Source organism: Falco naumanni, chromosome 3, assembly GCF_017639655.2.
Source record: "Falco naumanni isolate bFalNau1 chromosome 3, bFalNau1.pat, whole genome shotgun sequence".
Lineage (NCBI taxonomy): Eukaryota > Metazoa > Chordata > Aves > Falconiformes > Falconidae > Falco > Falco naumanni.
The window spans coordinates 30,888,745-30,906,227 of record NC_054056.1 but is presented as its reverse complement, the minus strand read 5'-3'; the positions used below and the strand labels follow the sequence as shown (position 1 = coordinate 30,906,227).

The window sequence follows — 17,483 nt, the reverse complement described above, 5'->3', positions numbered from 1 at the left end:
GGAAATATATTGCAAGAGAGCTAACAATGTGTTTACTATTGTCCTGGTGTTTCTGTTCATCTGGTCATGGAACTAGGGCACCTAAAATACTCGGGACACTTAATTTTCAGCAGATTTGTTCTAAAACTGCACTATTTCTAGGCCATTGTAGTTCTTATCATACCTACAAACATACTTTTTTTGCAAATGGAAGACCCAAAGAAGTACACCTGCTCCTGTATGTAGACAAACAGATGCAGTCCTGCCTCGTGATTCCTGTTGACTTCTCCAGCTAGCACAGCAAGAAGCAGTCATATTCCTGTCCTCAGTAGTCACTTCCTTAACCAGTCATGCAGTCCGCCCATCTCCAATACACAAATGAAAAAAAATATATACATGCATTCCCAGCCCTATGTTTTCAGAGACTTAAAACTTTGAAACCATTTTGGGGCTTGGCAAATCATATACCCACGAAGGAATGGATGCTGGAGTCCTCAGATCTCAGGCAGAGAAATATTTGTCTAATGGCTAAAAACTTCAGCAGCCTTCCACACTTGAGGGGCTGTAGCTTCCGTAATAACAGGCACCTAAAGAACAGGCCTCTAAAGGACAGGCCTGCATGTAGCCACAAGACAGGTGACAGTTATCAGACCTCCATCACCCAGCATGGAACAAGTCGTCTACTTTGTGCCAACAGAGGAGGCCACAGATTTTTGTCTCCATCCCCAAAGAGGCAAAATAAGTCAGCACTGTGTCCCAGAGACTCTGGCTCTCTGCTATGTCATAAAGTACAGGTGGGTTACCCTCTCTTTTACCCCCTGTATTTCTTTCAGCACAAGTATAGAAGAAGGCTGACTCACAGTTTTAAGACCCATCACAAGAGGCTTTTACTGCTGCACCACCACGCCCCATATATATATATGTAATTTCACACATGCAAAGAGACACAATTAATTCAAAGGATTAGTGAGTTACGTAGATACAAGACCACACTTGCTTGTTTGCCTGCAGCTTTACAATGGGAGGTAATTCACATAATGAATTTCCATAGCGATGACAGAATCTGACCCTGGGGCCCTACTGTTTATTCTAGCCCTAATTCTTCAAATACGTAAGAATGTAAGTAATACTGCTCAGTTGAACAGAGTCAGTTATTTGCAAAAATTGGTCTCCTAAAGTTCACAGAGTGAGAGAGTAACTTGGTTTGGAATGGGCAGCTGACATTCATCTGGTCCTAACTTCAAAGATACACCAGCTTGCTCAGGGTCCTTCCCAATCAAATGTTGCATATCTTCAAGGTAGGAGAACCCACAATGTTCTGATTAATTTCATTTTAAATATAAATCCAGATCTCACTGATGTAGAAACAGTGTAAGCCAGCCAGCCAGCTTAGCCTTCTCTCACCAAATGAGAGTTGGCCACATGTGGGAACGAGCCCCGCCGGTTCCTTCGTTATGATTCTCTCATGGTCAGCCCACAAAGCTCTCACTGTCTTTCCTCACTTTTAACCCTCTTGGAGCCAAAGTCTACAGAATATTTCTGTAAATCCCAAGCAATGCTTAGTCACTCCATGAAAAGCAAATTTCTAGTATGGTTAACAATGCTTAGGAATAAAGGTGAGATAATACATAGCTTCATACTACTCATTTTTTGTCCCAGTAGCATAATCTATACTTCACTTCCACGTTATTATATGTGGATATCAATGGGCTATCATTTGTATCCGACTTCCTTTTCCTCACTGTTATACTCTTAAACATCACAAGATAAAGACTTTATTACCCTACAGTCTAAGTGTCTTGCGACATGAGCAAACACTCGCAATTGCCTGCTGCTCTCAGGAAAAAAAGATTCCAGACTAATCTGAGCTTTTATTTTTTCAACTCATACAGTACTTTCCTATTTTTTCTAAATGTTAGCAATAGCATTCCACAGTCTAAAACCAACGCAGGCAAACAATAAACTTCTATTAGCGGCACCTTACAGATGACAGGAGCAGGATCCTGGAGGTGAGCCAATCCTCCCAGTGGAAGGCTGACTGGTTAGTAACACAGGTAAAATTCCAGTGTTGCGGCTCTGATAAGAGATCAGTATGGAGTGGGAGAACAGTGAGGTGTCAGATGAGTTCGTGTAAGGAAAGCAGAGATACAGGAATTGAAGCTGAACAAAGGGGACAGAGAAGGAATCATCAGACTTCACAGGGCTGTGTGTAAGAGCAGTTCCTCTTTCCTCACCCCTCTTCTCTCTTTCGTTTTGCCTCATTTCCCTTGGGCATTGTTCATTGCTATCCAGCCATGCCCACGGCCTTCACTATCCCCACCATCACTGTCACCCTGTCCTCCTTTATCTTCCTTGCCCTTCAGCGATCTCTATCTGCTTCTCGGGGCAGTGAGGGAAGAGGGCAGGGCTGGGGTCAAGCCTCATTACTAAGAGGAGAAATGTCAGGGAGAGGAAGGTTTGGGACGAGGGAAGAAAGTGGGAGGAAACATTGCCACTCCTACTGCCTAGAGGAATCATCTGCCGTGCAGTAAGGCTGCATCAGCTACTGAGTCCAAGCTGCATCTCAAGTGTATCTGCAGGAGGTGGGGTGGGGGCCCGTTCCTCTCTAGCCACAGAAAGCAGGTACTCTGCCTCTCCTTACACCTACTCTGCTACGTTTCCTTAGCCTGATGTTGCCTCTGTACCACTAAATTCAAATTATTCTTGGTCTATCTATGGCTTGGTCTGTCTGTGTTCCCAGACAAGGAATCAGCAGCCACAGAAGCAAGGGATATTAAGAAAGCCTTAGAAGGTAAAGCCAAATCTCTAGAAAATGAAGAGAGATTGACCAAGAAGAAAGAAGTCTAAAGCAGCTGAAAGGGACAATCACACTAGTTTTGAATTACAGAAAGAGACTTCTGCTTTTGGCTTTGAAAGCGCTAAAAGAGCCAGTACAAAAGATAATGGCACCACGAAGGTCTGCATACAGCTGAATCACAGCTGGAAAGGGCAGCTCCAAAGTGCTTGGAAATGCTTTGGGAAACAAGAGCAGATGATCATCAGGATATTTTAAAATAAGGTTCTCAGTGCAATACCCTGAAAGTTCATGCTTTTGCATCTCTCACAAAAATTTGAGGAACAGAATCAAAACTGTCCATCTCATTTTGTCTGAAAGCAGAAAGGGTCATGAGATCACCTTGTCTTACTGGTTGTGTATCATGTCATTAATTTCTACTTGGTCACTGTTACGAAAAGCTTGCTAACTTAAACCACATAAAAGGTTGTCAGCTCTCAAAAGACAGTTTCTTTGTGCAATAGACAGAGAACATGAGAGATGGAAAGGTGGAAGAATCTTGCAATGACAAAGGTAAGACATGATGACCTAGCAAAGACACTGGTAAGACCAATGACAAATTGGTAAGACATGTTCAAATGACTCTAACAACACTCCAGCTTACCCAAGGTCCTTGTAAGCCTGAGGTGGAAATTCCATCCCAAGCCCCCTTTTGGGCTTGCTCTCTTCCAGGACAAACGCTTACTGCCTTTGTATGCGCACTTAACCAGGTAGTTCAGATCGGTCCCAAGGGTAGCCTAAAAATCATGACACTATGAAGAGCCAGCAGGCACCAAGCAGTGAATAGCTGAGATTTCCAGTATGCTTCCACAAGTGAGTATAGGGGAAATTCTCCTGATTAAACTTCTGAAAATACCAACTGCCTTGTGAAACCCCTGGTCATTCCACAGGCAAGAATATATGCAGTTGAGCTGTGTGAAAAAATAGAAAATGGTTAAATGGGTTTCTTAAAAGACAGCCCTTCTTCTGTACACTGCTCTTGCACATCAGCACAAGGCTCCTGTGTAGGAGGCACTCTTGTTTAGAATGTGTTTTGAAGATACATTGGCTTGATATTCACATTCCTCATCCCACAACACAGTACATCTTGCACTATAGCACTTCAGCCTGGGAAACTCCCGTTAACACAAAGCAGAGATCAGCTTTCTGATTCAGTAGTTGTGCAGCTGACATACAGTTACACCCTTCGAGAGATTTTTTCGGAAAAATGACAAGTTTCGGCTAAAGTGCATACAAACCACACATACGTCATTACTCATAATGCAGTACTGTGTATCATGACTAAGAAATTCTGGCCACTGTTCATATTTTTGACGTTAACTGCTACCTGGGATACTTCAAAAATGCTCACCCCCTGAGTCATTCAAAGGAAAACTGCACCCTTGCATATGTGAAAACAGCGTGCATGTTCATTAACAGATAAGCTATATCTTTTCAGATATATAGATCAGTCCTTTCTCACGCGTTGCACTTCTTAACAGAGTTGCATTTCTCAGAACACTACCTTTATTAATTACAGTGTCTAAGCCAAAGCACGTAAAAGTAATAGTAAAATACAATGAATTGTGCCAGTACTGTCAAATTTCACCACACCTTTGTTTTCTGCAGGTGTGGAGCAAAATGTCTCAGTAATACTTATACAGGAGCCTTACCACACCCTCTGGCAGCTCGTAAGATTTTAAATACTGTTAGAGTATGTCAGCAAGGATGGCTTGGCAAGGGAAGGTTTGCAAACTTCTTCGTAGGAGGTACACAACAGATAGATATCTACTATGTTTCAAAATAAAGGCAGGTGTATCCTCAATCAAAGCTTTACAAGGAAAAAAAGATACCCAAAGAACTAATCCCTCTTAAATTTAAAAACTATTTAAGATTTCAGACAAACTTACCCTACATAAAAATCTCTTACAGCACAAAGCAAAATTTGTTATAACCAGTTTAGGTGATGCACATAAATTCTTTTTTTTTTAGTTGGCAAGGTTAGGAAATGCTCATGCCATGCTCTCAATTATACTATGACAGAGGCATCACCCAGAAAAGAGTCCTCCTTAACACAGAAAAGTTCATGTATCTAGTCACTCAGCACCTTTACTATTTTCTAAGTTTCTGTGCCCCTGTCCTCCTTACAGTTTTTAACTTTAAATCACACAGAGATTTTTTAAAAATTATATCAGACCTCCAAAGGAATTAAAATAGTCTCAGATTTTAAAACCTATGCTTCTTTTCTCATATTAAATCTAAAACACAGCATTGTACCAGCTACTAAGAAGAAAATGAACTCTGTCCCAGCTGAAACCAGGACAGTCCTGAAGTCCTTTTGAAGATTTGGGACCATTTAAAATTCTTTCATGTTTAAAACCTATTGGCCTGCTCTGGCTGAGCCAAAAACTTGAATACAGTGCTTTGCTGGCTGAACTAGAAATTCTTCCCTCCCAAGTAAATAAACAGTGCTTATACTGGTAAAAAAATATTTGAAGATGTCAGGGAAACAGAACAGTTTTCCTTCAAACAGCACTTTTTCTTTTGATCTACCTGAAATATACAACATGTTAGTTTTGAATGAAATCAGTTTTCCAAGAGCTATATGGTGTTAATAACTAAAATAACATGAAACATGATTAAAAAAACAAGGACCATGAAAACTAGCCATGGGAAGTTGTGATCTAAAATACGGTGTGAAAGCAGAAGCTACCGTTTTTCTGTGACAGAAAGTCTTTCTCTCAAGACCCTCAAGAGCCTTTACAGAGCACTTCATAATGGTCTATTCAGACATCAAGAATTTCACCTGCTACTGAACCCAGGTGCTACTGAACAGAGCAGCACACTGTGTAGGAAAGTCATAATGACTTGGGCTAAGTTACACTGAAACTGGAGGAAAACAAAATGCATCTATATAGCTGAGATCTGGCCAGGGCACTGATGTCCTGCCAATATTTGTCCTGACTAAATGGAAACATGAATGACTACAGTGAAAGAGCCCACAGGTTTGCTTCCCACAGGAAGGACACTATTAATTCAAATATAAGTCTTCTAGTGTGTTGCTGTGTTGACTTAGTATAGAGTGGGAGTGAGGGTACCACCGCTACTGAGTCAGCAGTAGCACCACCCATTGAGCCATGTCCTCTGGTGGTGCTAATTTAAAAGGATATTGGAAAAAGTTATCAATCCATCATGTTGATTTAGCATATGTTGTCCTTTGAGATGAATATAATTTTAATTACTTGGTATGCTCTTTTTTTTTCCCCCCACTAATGACCAGCCATGCCATTCAAGAGGTGTTTTAAAAAGGTAGCTTTAAAACCTTGCACAAAGGCACAAGCTTCTCATTCAGTCTAACACAGCATTTCTGTGTAAACAGAACTCATCAGCCACTCCTTGTAAAGCAGCAAGCAATATTACAAGTCAGCAAATTAAATTCACCCCTGCTTTAAAACCAGAAAATCCACAGTAATTGCTCTAACGGATGGAGTCTATCCAGTGTATCTATGACTTGCTTGACAACATGGCTAAATTTGCAAAGATTACTCAAATCATTTAGGCTTTGGAAATCACTTAGGGCCAATGTAAACAGATTACAACTTTCCCAGGAGCAATGGAAGCAATTAACTCTGCAGTGAACACCTCTCCTGTGCTATGCCACTCTTTGGAAAATGTAACAGATGCATCTAATTACAACTCACACTGAAACACGCTGGTTTTGTGTAGCTACAACTTCAAGAGACCCAAGAGGCAGGAAAACATCTGATTAAAGTCATGTGGTTCCTCACAAACAGGCAAGCGGCTTTAACAAAGCTTTTGGTTCCCAAGTTATATTGATGCAGAAGGTTCACCACTGGCAAGCGACCCTCGGCAGCTGTGCCCTCCTATCCCCTATACCAAATTTTGCAGGTACTCCCGTGAATCTTTCTTCATCACAGGATCCTTTGTGACAGCCACTGACGTACAGCGTAAGTCCATGTTAAATGTAGGCTCGTGGACAGCAGGTCAGAAGAAAACTCTGGCAAGGCAGTTGACCTTGTGAGTGAGTCCTGCTCTGGGGTCAAAGAGACAGCCCTGGAGACACAACAGCTTCTATCCAGGTTTTCAAGGTGGTGTTATTGACAGCGCAGAGAGGTGAAGAATGAAATAAAGGGCAAGGGTAGGATGGCACAGGGTGTTTCAGTTGGAGGTCAGAGTGGGGGTGGATGGTCATAAAGAGGACACAGAAGGGACAGCATGACTGCAAGGAAAACCAGGGAAGGAGGTATTTTAGTAGCCAAGGCAAGAAGAAAGAAAGGATTTGACAGAATATGAATTTCTGTAATGGAAAATAGCCCTCTGAAGTGCTACACTGGTCAAAAAGCAGCTTTCAGATTAGGGTGAGGAAACAGAAGCAGAAAAATGAAGTCTAATCTAAGATCCATAACAGGTGCTAGTGATGTCACCACTGATAACAAGAGCAAGGGTCTGGTGCCTGTTTCTCAGCCTTCACTATCTCACAGTGACATTTCCCTGGTTGCACAGTCCTAGAATACTCCAAGATTAACAAAATTAAATTTTTAAAACAGAAACCCACTAGGACTAACAAATATTTTTCCAGTAGGAAACGGACAATAGAAAAACACACATCAGAAATCACTGTCTTTTCTCTGTCTGTTCCTCAGAAATAATTTCTATTAGACAAATCATAAAAGAAGTGGGTCAGTAACTGCTTTTTTTAAACCCCTCCAAACCACAAAAGGAAGGTTGTTTAAAGTGTGGGTTCAAGCTGTTACTAGCCTGTTGCCACGAAAAGTATTTATAGAAATATTTCTGCAGTCAGTTTTGTAAGGTTTTTGTATGGTATCATTCTCCACTTCACATCCTACTTTGAGATGATTCAGTTCTTCCACAGGGATGTGGCCTTCAGGGCATAATAAATTGCACAGTCATGAGTCATAAGAACCTTTGCAGAACTGGCCAGACACACTATAAATTCACCCTACCTTTCATGTGAACTGCAGAAATCTTGGAGTCACGCGGAGCAGCAGTGTTCTTCCCTGCACAAAACAAGGTACTGTAATGATTTCTAGAGATTATTTATCTCATATACTCTTGGATGATGTTGCTTTGTTGACAAATGCATAGAGAAAAAGGAAGCAGGGATGTGAACTGGAAACAAATGCTTGGGAACGTAATTTACTAGGATTGCACAGGCCACGGTCTAGAAGGTAGAAGTCTTAAAAATGTACAGGAAGAGTAATTTATTGTACAGAGTGCTCTGATTTCTAGAGTTCACTGGCCAGCGTATATATCAGCAGAGTAAGAACCACTGTGTTTGCGTAAGTCAGCTAATTTGTTCTTGTGCTCTTCAGTTCTTATGAACATCAGGTCAGCTCCTGGTTTGCAAGCTACGCAGGATACAAACTGTCTTTATTCTAAGGCCATGCTATACCAACCAGACTAGCTCCTAGGCCCTGCCTAGAGCTCTCAGCTAAACCTAAAATGCAAATGACAAATAGCAGCATTTGTGGTCTACTGAATATGGAAACCTCGTCCTGCAGAAGAACTGGGAAGATAGGATCTGGGCTAGCCCTGCAAGACAGTTTCAGGACATTTTTGAAAGTCAAAAAGGGAATTCAGGGTGCTTAGCATGCAATAGTTGGGGTGCTGCTTGCCCAAGCATTGGAAGCAGTATTTTGTCCTGTCCTAAAGGAACAGTTTGACCGTTACTATTACTAGAGTATTTGTTCACTAGAGAATTGAGCATCACAAGGTGCTTGCACAAACTGAAGCATAAAAGTTGTTATAAGGGACAGTCTCTCAGTATCCTCTAGCCCAGGCACTGATAAGTAACTTCTGATAAGTAACTTTAACAACTGTCACTTCAAGATGCTGTAAAGGACAGTGCAATGTATGTCCTGGTGAACAAACACATAACAAGCTTGGAGGCTGCTTTTCCTCTAACTTAAATGATAGCTAGTGTCATCAGTGAAACGGGACATGCTAAACCTCATATGACTTTATAATAGTCAATCCTCCTCATTCTTCATATGGATAAGTACTTTTAGAAAGCTTTTAAATCACAAAAGAAAGTTCAAAAACTGAAGAGAAACTTGCAGACACATAGCAGTCACAATTAGTGGTTCACTAATAGCATCTTTTCTCCCTTTCTGTGCAGGTTTGTTACAATGGAAGCTTTGAGTAAAGCAAACACAAGCTTTGCTCTTGACTTTTTCAAACATGAGTGTCAGGAAGTGGGTGACAAGAACATTTTGTTCTCCCCTTTGAGTATTTCATCTGCCCTGGCTACTGTTTATTTGGGAGCCAAAGGTGACACTGCAGATCAGATGGCAAAGGTGAGTCTAGGCTTCAAAAGGTACTGTCTGAAAGGGTTGGTCTTTTGGAATAACAGCCTTTATGCAAGAAATTTACTGTGATGGAACAGAGGAAAGCCATAAGCAGAAAAATTACTCATCAAAACTCTATACACATATGCTAGCTCCCGTTTCTCCTGGCGTGCACTGCAATGAACTGACTGGTCCTCTGCTTGTGCAGGCCAAGGAAATAGTTTACTCTAGCCTCTGGAAACAGGCCCCCAGCAAATGAGAAAAGTGGCACTGGTGGCACTGTCTCCTTTTAAACCTCACCAGAAGAAATAAGCAATATTTATCCCAAAACTCCATAACCTGAGCACTCAGCAGGGAGTGGGAGACCTGGATTCTCCTTCTGCTCTGCCACAGTTTCCATCTTATGTCTCGTCTCTTTGGAAATGCCCCCCCCAAAAAATGACTCTCCCCTATAATTACTGTAAGTTTTGCACTTTGCTAAACATAAATCCACATTGAGAAGACCGGAGAAGAAACACGGTGAGATTACAAACATTTCTTTGGGGTATGTATTTTACAGGGAAAATCACTTACTGAAATCCCTAAGTTGTATTTGTGCAAAGTTCCCAGCTTCAGCAGGTGGCAGTGAGCACAGCCCAGTGCACGGTTACCCAGCTCCTGTGGCAGGAGGTGAATTTTGTCAGTGTTCGCCTGCTAAGGCAGTTGTCCCACCTGCTAAGGCAGTGATTTAACTCTTGATTGACAGGACAGAAGAGGGCTAGTAGGGTAAGAAAGAAAGGAATGATCTTCTGCTAGAAAGACAGGAAAACAAAGAAACAAAAAGGCATAGCTCTTCTGAAAAACATTCCAAGGCTGGACACACCCTTGGTAGCCCAGGTAAGGTGCACATGCCCAGAGCAAGGGATTTAAGGCATGAAACAGCTTGCATCATTTTCATGCTTTCTGACACAAGGCAGCGCTTCATTTAGACTTTGGGAGTCTCCATCTGGAGATAATTGGCTCTTCCCAGGTATTAACTGGCCAGCTCAGGGCATAACTCGAAGCAGGCAGATTCCTTTAGAAAGGGTAGGTACATGAGAGTTTTGCTCTGCAGCCCTCAGCTTGGTGTGCACAAGCCGATTTGTACACATGGGCCTCAAGAACTAACCAAAGACTACATTACTCAGTCAGGACTGGGCACAAGAATAAAGTCTGAGTTTGACTTTCTTCACCACCAGTCTCATGACATCACTAATCTATCGCCGCGTTTATTATTGCTTTTTCCACTATAGGTACTTCACTTTAACAAAGTTGAAGGAGCCAGAAATGTCACCACAACCATAAAAATGCAAGTCTATTATAGAGCGGAAGAGCATCTATCAAATCGATCTGCTTGTTTCCAGAAGGTATTTCACCAAGTCTAGTGATCAAGCTATGGGCATGGTCACATCTTCTCTTGCTTGTATCTTCCTTCCACATTTGCATTTGCTTATAGTTGCCTTCCTCAGATGTAGTGTCCACAATGAATTGGTACAGCATCCTGTGATACCTTCACCTAATGCAATACTTACTACATGCTTCCCCTTTTTAGGCAGAATTACAAAAGCTAACCTCAAATCTGTAAAATTTAAAGTTACCATTCTCTGTCAATAGAGGTCTTGATCTTTTTCCTTTCGTTTGAGGAGAGATTTCTTTGTCAAATTATTACCCGTAGCTAGCTATTTATCAACATGTTCTTTGAACAGGCACAGTTCCTACCTCAGAGAGCTAATCGCAAGGACAAAGCTGCCCTTCCGCACATTTGATTGCAGCATCAAGACAACAAAAACTAGAACATTAACTTTTACAGGCTACCCATGTCTGATGTTTCAGAAATCAGTTTCCATTTCAGTTGAGTAGTTAACAAAACAAATTGACATGTGGGAATTTCCTAAGGTAGATCAGTTGCTTGCAAAAAATCTTAGAGAAATGGAAATCGTTATATTCCCAAGGTACTTCTTTGACATACTGGCAGGCGTCTTATACCAAAGTATATGTAATTTAACATAGAAAAATACGGAAAAGCAAATGTAATCCCTCTAAGTCAGTAAAGGCTGTTTGTCCCTGTTGACAATTCCTCCCTGCTCTTTCCCATCATCCTTATTTTTTGTGGGACTGAACCATTTCCCTGCAATCTGCCCGCAAAGCCCCAGTAGCCACAAGTTCTGATGAATGGGCACTTGGATCTACATCCCCATAGCCAAATCCCTCTTCCCATGGTGGGAAGATTTATTTTAGGGGCTATGTCAACAACCCATTTGCACACCATGAACAGGAGAGGGACTGTTCTTCATGAGTGATGTTTGTCCAAATTGTAAGAATTACAGAGTGCTGTGGGACAAAGGGATCTTTCTAATAGTTCAGAAATTTAAGTGTCTGTTCAGGCCTCTGATTCTGATGTAATGACAAGATGAATAGAACACAGGTCCAGATTTGTAGTTTACTAATTCACAACCTAATTTCCTCAAGGTCATTGATGAGTTTAAGCCCACATTCACTTAATCCTGCTACTTCAATATAAAGAATGTACTGCAATTACTGCAACATTAAAAAAAAATCACAAAATATTAACATTAAAAGAAAGATTAGGAAATGCAGGGGCAAACTTTCCATGTAACACAGCTGACTTCCATAAATGAAAGGAATCATGCAGCCAGATCTTCGTGCATTGTTTAGCAGTTACAGTCTGTCCCTCATTCTCTGGACATACTTAGTTTCACAACCTCTACTTACAAACCCTTAAGTGTTTTACATACTTCAGGCTCTTAATGCTTGCATTCTGAAAGACTTGCAGTGTCTATATCACATCTGCAAATTTTAATACTTTCAAATGCTCCTTTTAATAACTGCCCAGTTTTGAACACCTCTTGTGTGCTAATACAGGTAACAGATCACCTGAATAGAAACACTTTACTTGGAGCTGTGCGAAGGAAAAAAATAGAAATTTTGAACTAATTTACACAACAGATTAATAACATATTTTTTTCCTTTTCTCCAAGACAGAAATGGGCAAATCAGATAATATCCATACTGGTTTTAAAGCACTCAACTTTGAAATCAACCAACCCACTAAAAATTACATGCTTAAAAGTGTCAACCAGTTATATGGAGAAAAATCATTGCCTTTCAACAAGGTAGGTGGGCCATTTATTCAGATTATGCCTTGCCATTTAACCTTTATGATCTATCTATGACAACATACCATAAACCATATACTTCTAAATATTTTCATTACATCTGCAAATCATGCTGTTATCCTTAACACAAATGTTTTGTATGAGAATTTTCCTGAGATGCTGGGCACTAAAATTTTAGTTTTATGGGATGTTCATCTAATTTCAGAGTGATTTGCAGATGTAGTTAGGTGAGAATATGTAAATTGAGTATTTCCACTAAAAAATACTTTGTTCCTTTGACAAAATGCTGTGCTTGTAGTCTGTGTAATTTTTACTGTGTCTTCCCTCTGTTTGGCTGTAGTCATTTATTAGCATTCATATTGGTAGGTAACATAAGACAGGTGTCTCTTTTGCATCTGCAGGAATACTTACAGTTAGCCAAGAGATATTACAATTCAGAGCCACAATCAGTTGACTTTGTGGGAGCAGCAGATGAAATCAGGAGAGAGATCAATTCCAAGGTTGAACACCACACTGAAGGTAAGCTCCAGCCTCTCCTCTCCCAATTCAGAAAGAAGCATTTCAGCACTGAACAAAGTCTCTGTACCCAAGGGGCCCAAGGCAGGTAAACAATTCACCTCAGAAAGGTAAATCAGATCAGTTTTCCTAAAGTAGACATCTACTGCCTAGCTCTTACTAAAATCAGTGTCTTCCATCAGAATGTGGGAGGAATGTGGCTTACTCTTCTTTGCAAATCAAGATTACTTCAGTAACCACCTATTTGTGAATAATCTCAAGCTAGACACATGCCATATCAGCACTTACAATTTCCCTGGCTTATCTCTTCAGAAACTGTGCCAACACTTACATCAAAACAGTAAAACTGTATAAATGTGTAAATGTCCTTCTGTTTTCTCTAGGCAAAATTCAGAATCTACTGCCTCCTGGATCCGTAGATTCACTCACCCGGCTAGTCCTGATAAATGCACTGTACTTCAAAGGAAACTGGGCAACAAAGTTTGAAGCTGAAGCAACAAGGCAAAGGCCTTTCAGAATAAACACGGTATGGGAATATCCTGCCCTGTATCCTACTGAAAAAGATAGGGGAAAGAAATTCCTGTCTGTCTTTAAATCCATGCAGCATCCAAGTTACTGCATGTAAAGCATTCAGTATATTTTCTTCACCACATCTTCAGCGCACACATACTAGCAAGTAAAATTGTCAGAGGCTGACCTGAAACAACCTTCCATTCTCCGAAGGCAGGAAAAAACAAAACGGTGAACAAAACTGTATGGGTTAGTTCTTTACATTTTCATTTCTAACTGCGTGACAAATCAGAGCGGAATACAGCTTCCTATGATGGGTGTCCTCTGAGACAGCTTAAGACAGCCTGCCTAGACTCCAAGTGCCTTTCCAGAAGATATGGGGTCCTCTGCAGATCCTGTGTCCTACCACTTGGAGCCATAAGGATGTTTCAGACATGCTGGGCAGCTTGTAGGCTAAATACTATAAGCCTCCACTGTGCTACTTTACCTCAGTCCTTTGCTGTTCAGTCAGAGTACAAATGGCAAACATGTAATTTGATTTGTTGCAGCATACGACTAAACCAGTGCCCATGATGTACCTGAGTGATAAATTTAACTGGACCTACATAGAATCCGTCCAGACTGATGTTCTTGAGCTTCCATACGTTAATAATGACCTCAGCATGTTTATCCTGCTACCAAGCGACATCACCAGTCTACGAAAGGTAAAGCAACTGAGAACATAAATAATCTGAAAAAAACCAAGGGTGTAATTATTTATTTTATGCATGTGTGAGGTAAAAGACTTTGCTGCAATCATGCTTCTAGGAAGGAGGGTACTGATCAGGCTCAAGGAAAAGCAAATCCCAAACTTGTTCTAGCACTGTGAACTTGAACCTCTTGGAGCTCAGACTAGATTTCTTATTCTTGGCAGCTGGCACTTCCGTGGTTCCCAGTGATCAGTCCTGGAAGCAGGTAACCCAAACCACACAAGACTGGCCTTCTTCCAGCTGAACAAAAAGGAGGCCGGAAAGCCAGCCCTGCTGAGATCCACTGTCCATACTGATTCAGATAGACATGATTTCATTCCAAAAAATGAAAAATAACCACCACAAATTGGGCAGCTTCCATTATTTTCCAGCATGTCCAGAGCTAATACATATGGACACTGCCACCTTCTGTAAAGAGACCGATTTTGCCTTTTGATAATAAACACTAAATTCTCACCATTGTGTTAGTGGGTGTGCTGTAGAAAAAAAGCTTTTTTCATTAAATTCTAAAATGTAGGGAAGACAGAAATGTGAACAGCAAATCAACAAGACTATTGTTACTTGACATGGATGTTTTTCTTCTACAACTATTTAATCCTGCTATATTCCTGAAAGTTACTGAGAACAGTTCAAATACTGCATTGACCTACCTTAGAGCAACATACTCCTTTAGTCAAAAAGATCTCCAAACTGGTCTTTCACTCCTGTTTTTCAGGTACTCTTACAACAGCTTGAAATGTTCCCCATTTAGGAAAAGAGAAGAAATAGCTCTTAGGGCACAGGTTTTTAAAGAGTCTAATTTTCTGATTTTCTTTTACCAACTGCAGCTAGAAAGAGAATTGAGTTTTGAAAACTTGTCTGCATGGACCAGCCCAGAACTAATGGAGAAAATAAAAATGGAAGTTTATCTACCCAGGTTCACGTTAGAAGAGAAATATGACCTCAAATCTACTTTGAGCAGGATGGGGATGCAAGATGCCTTCACTGAAGGTCAAGCTGATTTCACAGGAATATCAGAGAACAATGATTTGTTTTTGTCACAAGCTTTTCACAAGTGTTATCTGGAAGTCAATGAAGAAGGCACAGAGGCAGCAGCTGCCAGCTCAGCAGCACTGGCATCACGAAGTCTTGGTGCTGCTGTTATTTTTGTGGCAGATCATCCTTTCCTCTTCTTTATCAGGCACAACAAGACCAAGAGTATCCTCTTCTTGGGAAGGTTCTCTTCCCCCTAGAAACATGACCATTACTAAAGAGGCTCTTGCAACAACAATAATGAACAAAATACCATGAAGAGCATCTGAACAGTCTGTGCACTTCTTAATTTTCCTGCACTGTTTTCAAATCTCTCAGTGGTAGAGGAAAGTACATGTTAAAAATAACCCGGAATTCACACCTCTGGCTCATTTTCCTGACCAAAGAACCTGAAAGTGGTAGCATGATGCTATAAGCACCAAACTATACACAAAACAACATTGATGCATTTTTTCAGTGCTTTCTGAACCAGAACTGCCACAATGCAAAACAGACTAAGTTGATCTAAACCAGTAAGTCCCAACACACTCGCTTTGGTACATAAGAAGAAATAAACAGGAAAAACTCCTTTCTGCAGAATGCTGCTGCATCTCCATCAGTTTCATCTCACTAAGCTGGTCATCCCAGGAGGGCTACCTCATCCACATTCTTGTCAGTTCTGTACCAGGTTTGCAGCTTGGCACAGCTGGTAATGAAATAAACCTGCAAAATCCTCTCTGTTCCTGATACTGGTGCTTCTTTCTTGCATGCAAAGGGAATAACAGGTGTACATTCTAATCTCTGTCCCACAGTGACTGGATAATATCCAACAGCACTATAGAACTGGAGGAAGAGAAAACATATGCCATGAAATCTTCTTGTTTGTACCTTTCCATGCACTCAGCATTGTTGCCAGCCCAGCACTGCACTGCTCTACTCTCATTTTCCTTTGCCACTTATTTCACTGGCTTGAGGCAAGATCAAATAGGAGAATCAAGCCTGTACTACTAAGTCCCTAAGCGCTTTATGAAAGGTTACACACAAATCTCCCAGTACACATGTACTTCTGTCACAACTCTTTCTCCTAAGAGTGTCCTAGTTAGTCATGCATGTTTGCAGGGGATGCTCCTAACTCTCTGAATTCACAATAGAGAGCAAAGGACTAGCTGTCTTACCATACTTGCACACACCAACAGCATCTTACTAGAAGCAGCTCTTCTGGGGATGGCAGGCCTCCCTTTTCTTGACAGAGAGGAGACTGCTGACTGTCACTGAGTCCATTTTCTTCCATGAGGCCAGCTGATGCCAAAGTCCCTTCTGGCTCTGCTTCCCAAATGACAAGGAGCATAGGAAAGTGTTGTGAAGCAAGTTCTTTATTCTATCCCCATACAACATCAACAGCACTGCCTTCTGTCTGTCTCAGCTGGGAAACATGACACAGGATCCCTCTGTGTTCAGGTGCAATTCTGCCATCCTCTGCTTCACCTAATGCAAGGGCTTCACGTCCCCATGGCCAAATCTCTTAAGCACTTCCTGATGTGCCTCAGGAATAAAGACAGGAAAGCCACACCTAGAGGGCTGAGCAGGAACAAAACCATGGCAGCATGCACCCAAACCCACTCACAGAGCTTTAAAGTCAATGGAAAAGTGAGTCACCTTTTCTCTCCCCTTCAACTATTCTAAGCATGACTGCAAAGATGACAGAGTTAATGTCCCTTTGGCAGTGCCAGGTAATTACCAAGTGGCAATGGCCACAACACTTGAAGGGTGAGTTGCACATTAGGGAACAACCTTTTCCCAGGGTGAGCAGCACAGCACTGGAGAAGGTTGCCCAGAAAGGCTGGGGAATCTCCGTCCTTGGAAGGGCTGTGGCTGACCTTATCTACTGATGGCCCTGCTCCAAGCAGGAGGGTGAAACCTGGATGTCCCTTTCAATTAACATACGTGATTTTCTCTCTCTTGTTAACAGCCATTCTGCCTTGCCACCTCCCTTTCTCATCCTGCCTGGCATCCTTGCATCTTGATCAGCAAGGGGAGCTAGTTTGCTCACTCTCGGCATACTTCTTTGGGACTTGGAGTCTCCTGGCTTGGGTTTTCCCACCACCTAACCATTCAGCTGACCTTTCTACTCTCCTGATTTCTTAAGGACTTACTCATCATACTAAAACCAACACTTACTTGATTTCTGGCGTTTCTTCATTGCCTTGCACAACATTGATTTCTACCACTTTTTAGAAAACTTGACCCACTCTGTTCCTGTAATCAGGCTTGCAGCAAAATGCTTAGCACACAGTAGTTTCCTTCCTTTCCTCCATTCCCCTTCCCCTGTTCCCCAGGGTCTTACGGTTGTTGCCACCACCTTCTTCCATCACCCAACAGCAGCCTGGTTCTCTTCTGGGATGGCAGAGTGATAACTACTGTG

The 17,483-nt window shown here is 41.5% G+C and overlaps 1 protein-coding gene across 1 annotated transcript; it reads left to right on the top strand.

Moving 5' to 3' along the window:
- The first annotated feature begins 8,957 nt into the window (after positions 1 to 8,957).
- LOC121084810 (serpin B10-like) lies at positions 8,958 to 15,682 on the top strand. Its single transcript, XM_040586753.1, has 7 exons — positions 8,958 to 9,129; positions 10,392 to 10,505; positions 12,138 to 12,272; positions 12,677 to 12,794; positions 13,175 to 13,317; positions 13,850 to 14,005; positions 14,878 to 15,682. The coding sequence occupies exons 1-7, from the start codon at positions 8,962 to 8,964 to the stop codon at positions 15,280 to 15,282; spliced, it is 1,239 nt and encodes a 412-aa protein (XP_040442687.1). The 5' UTR covers positions 8,958 to 8,961; the 3' UTR covers positions 15,283 to 15,682.
- The last annotated feature ends 1,801 nt before the right edge of the window (positions 15,683 to 17,483 follow it).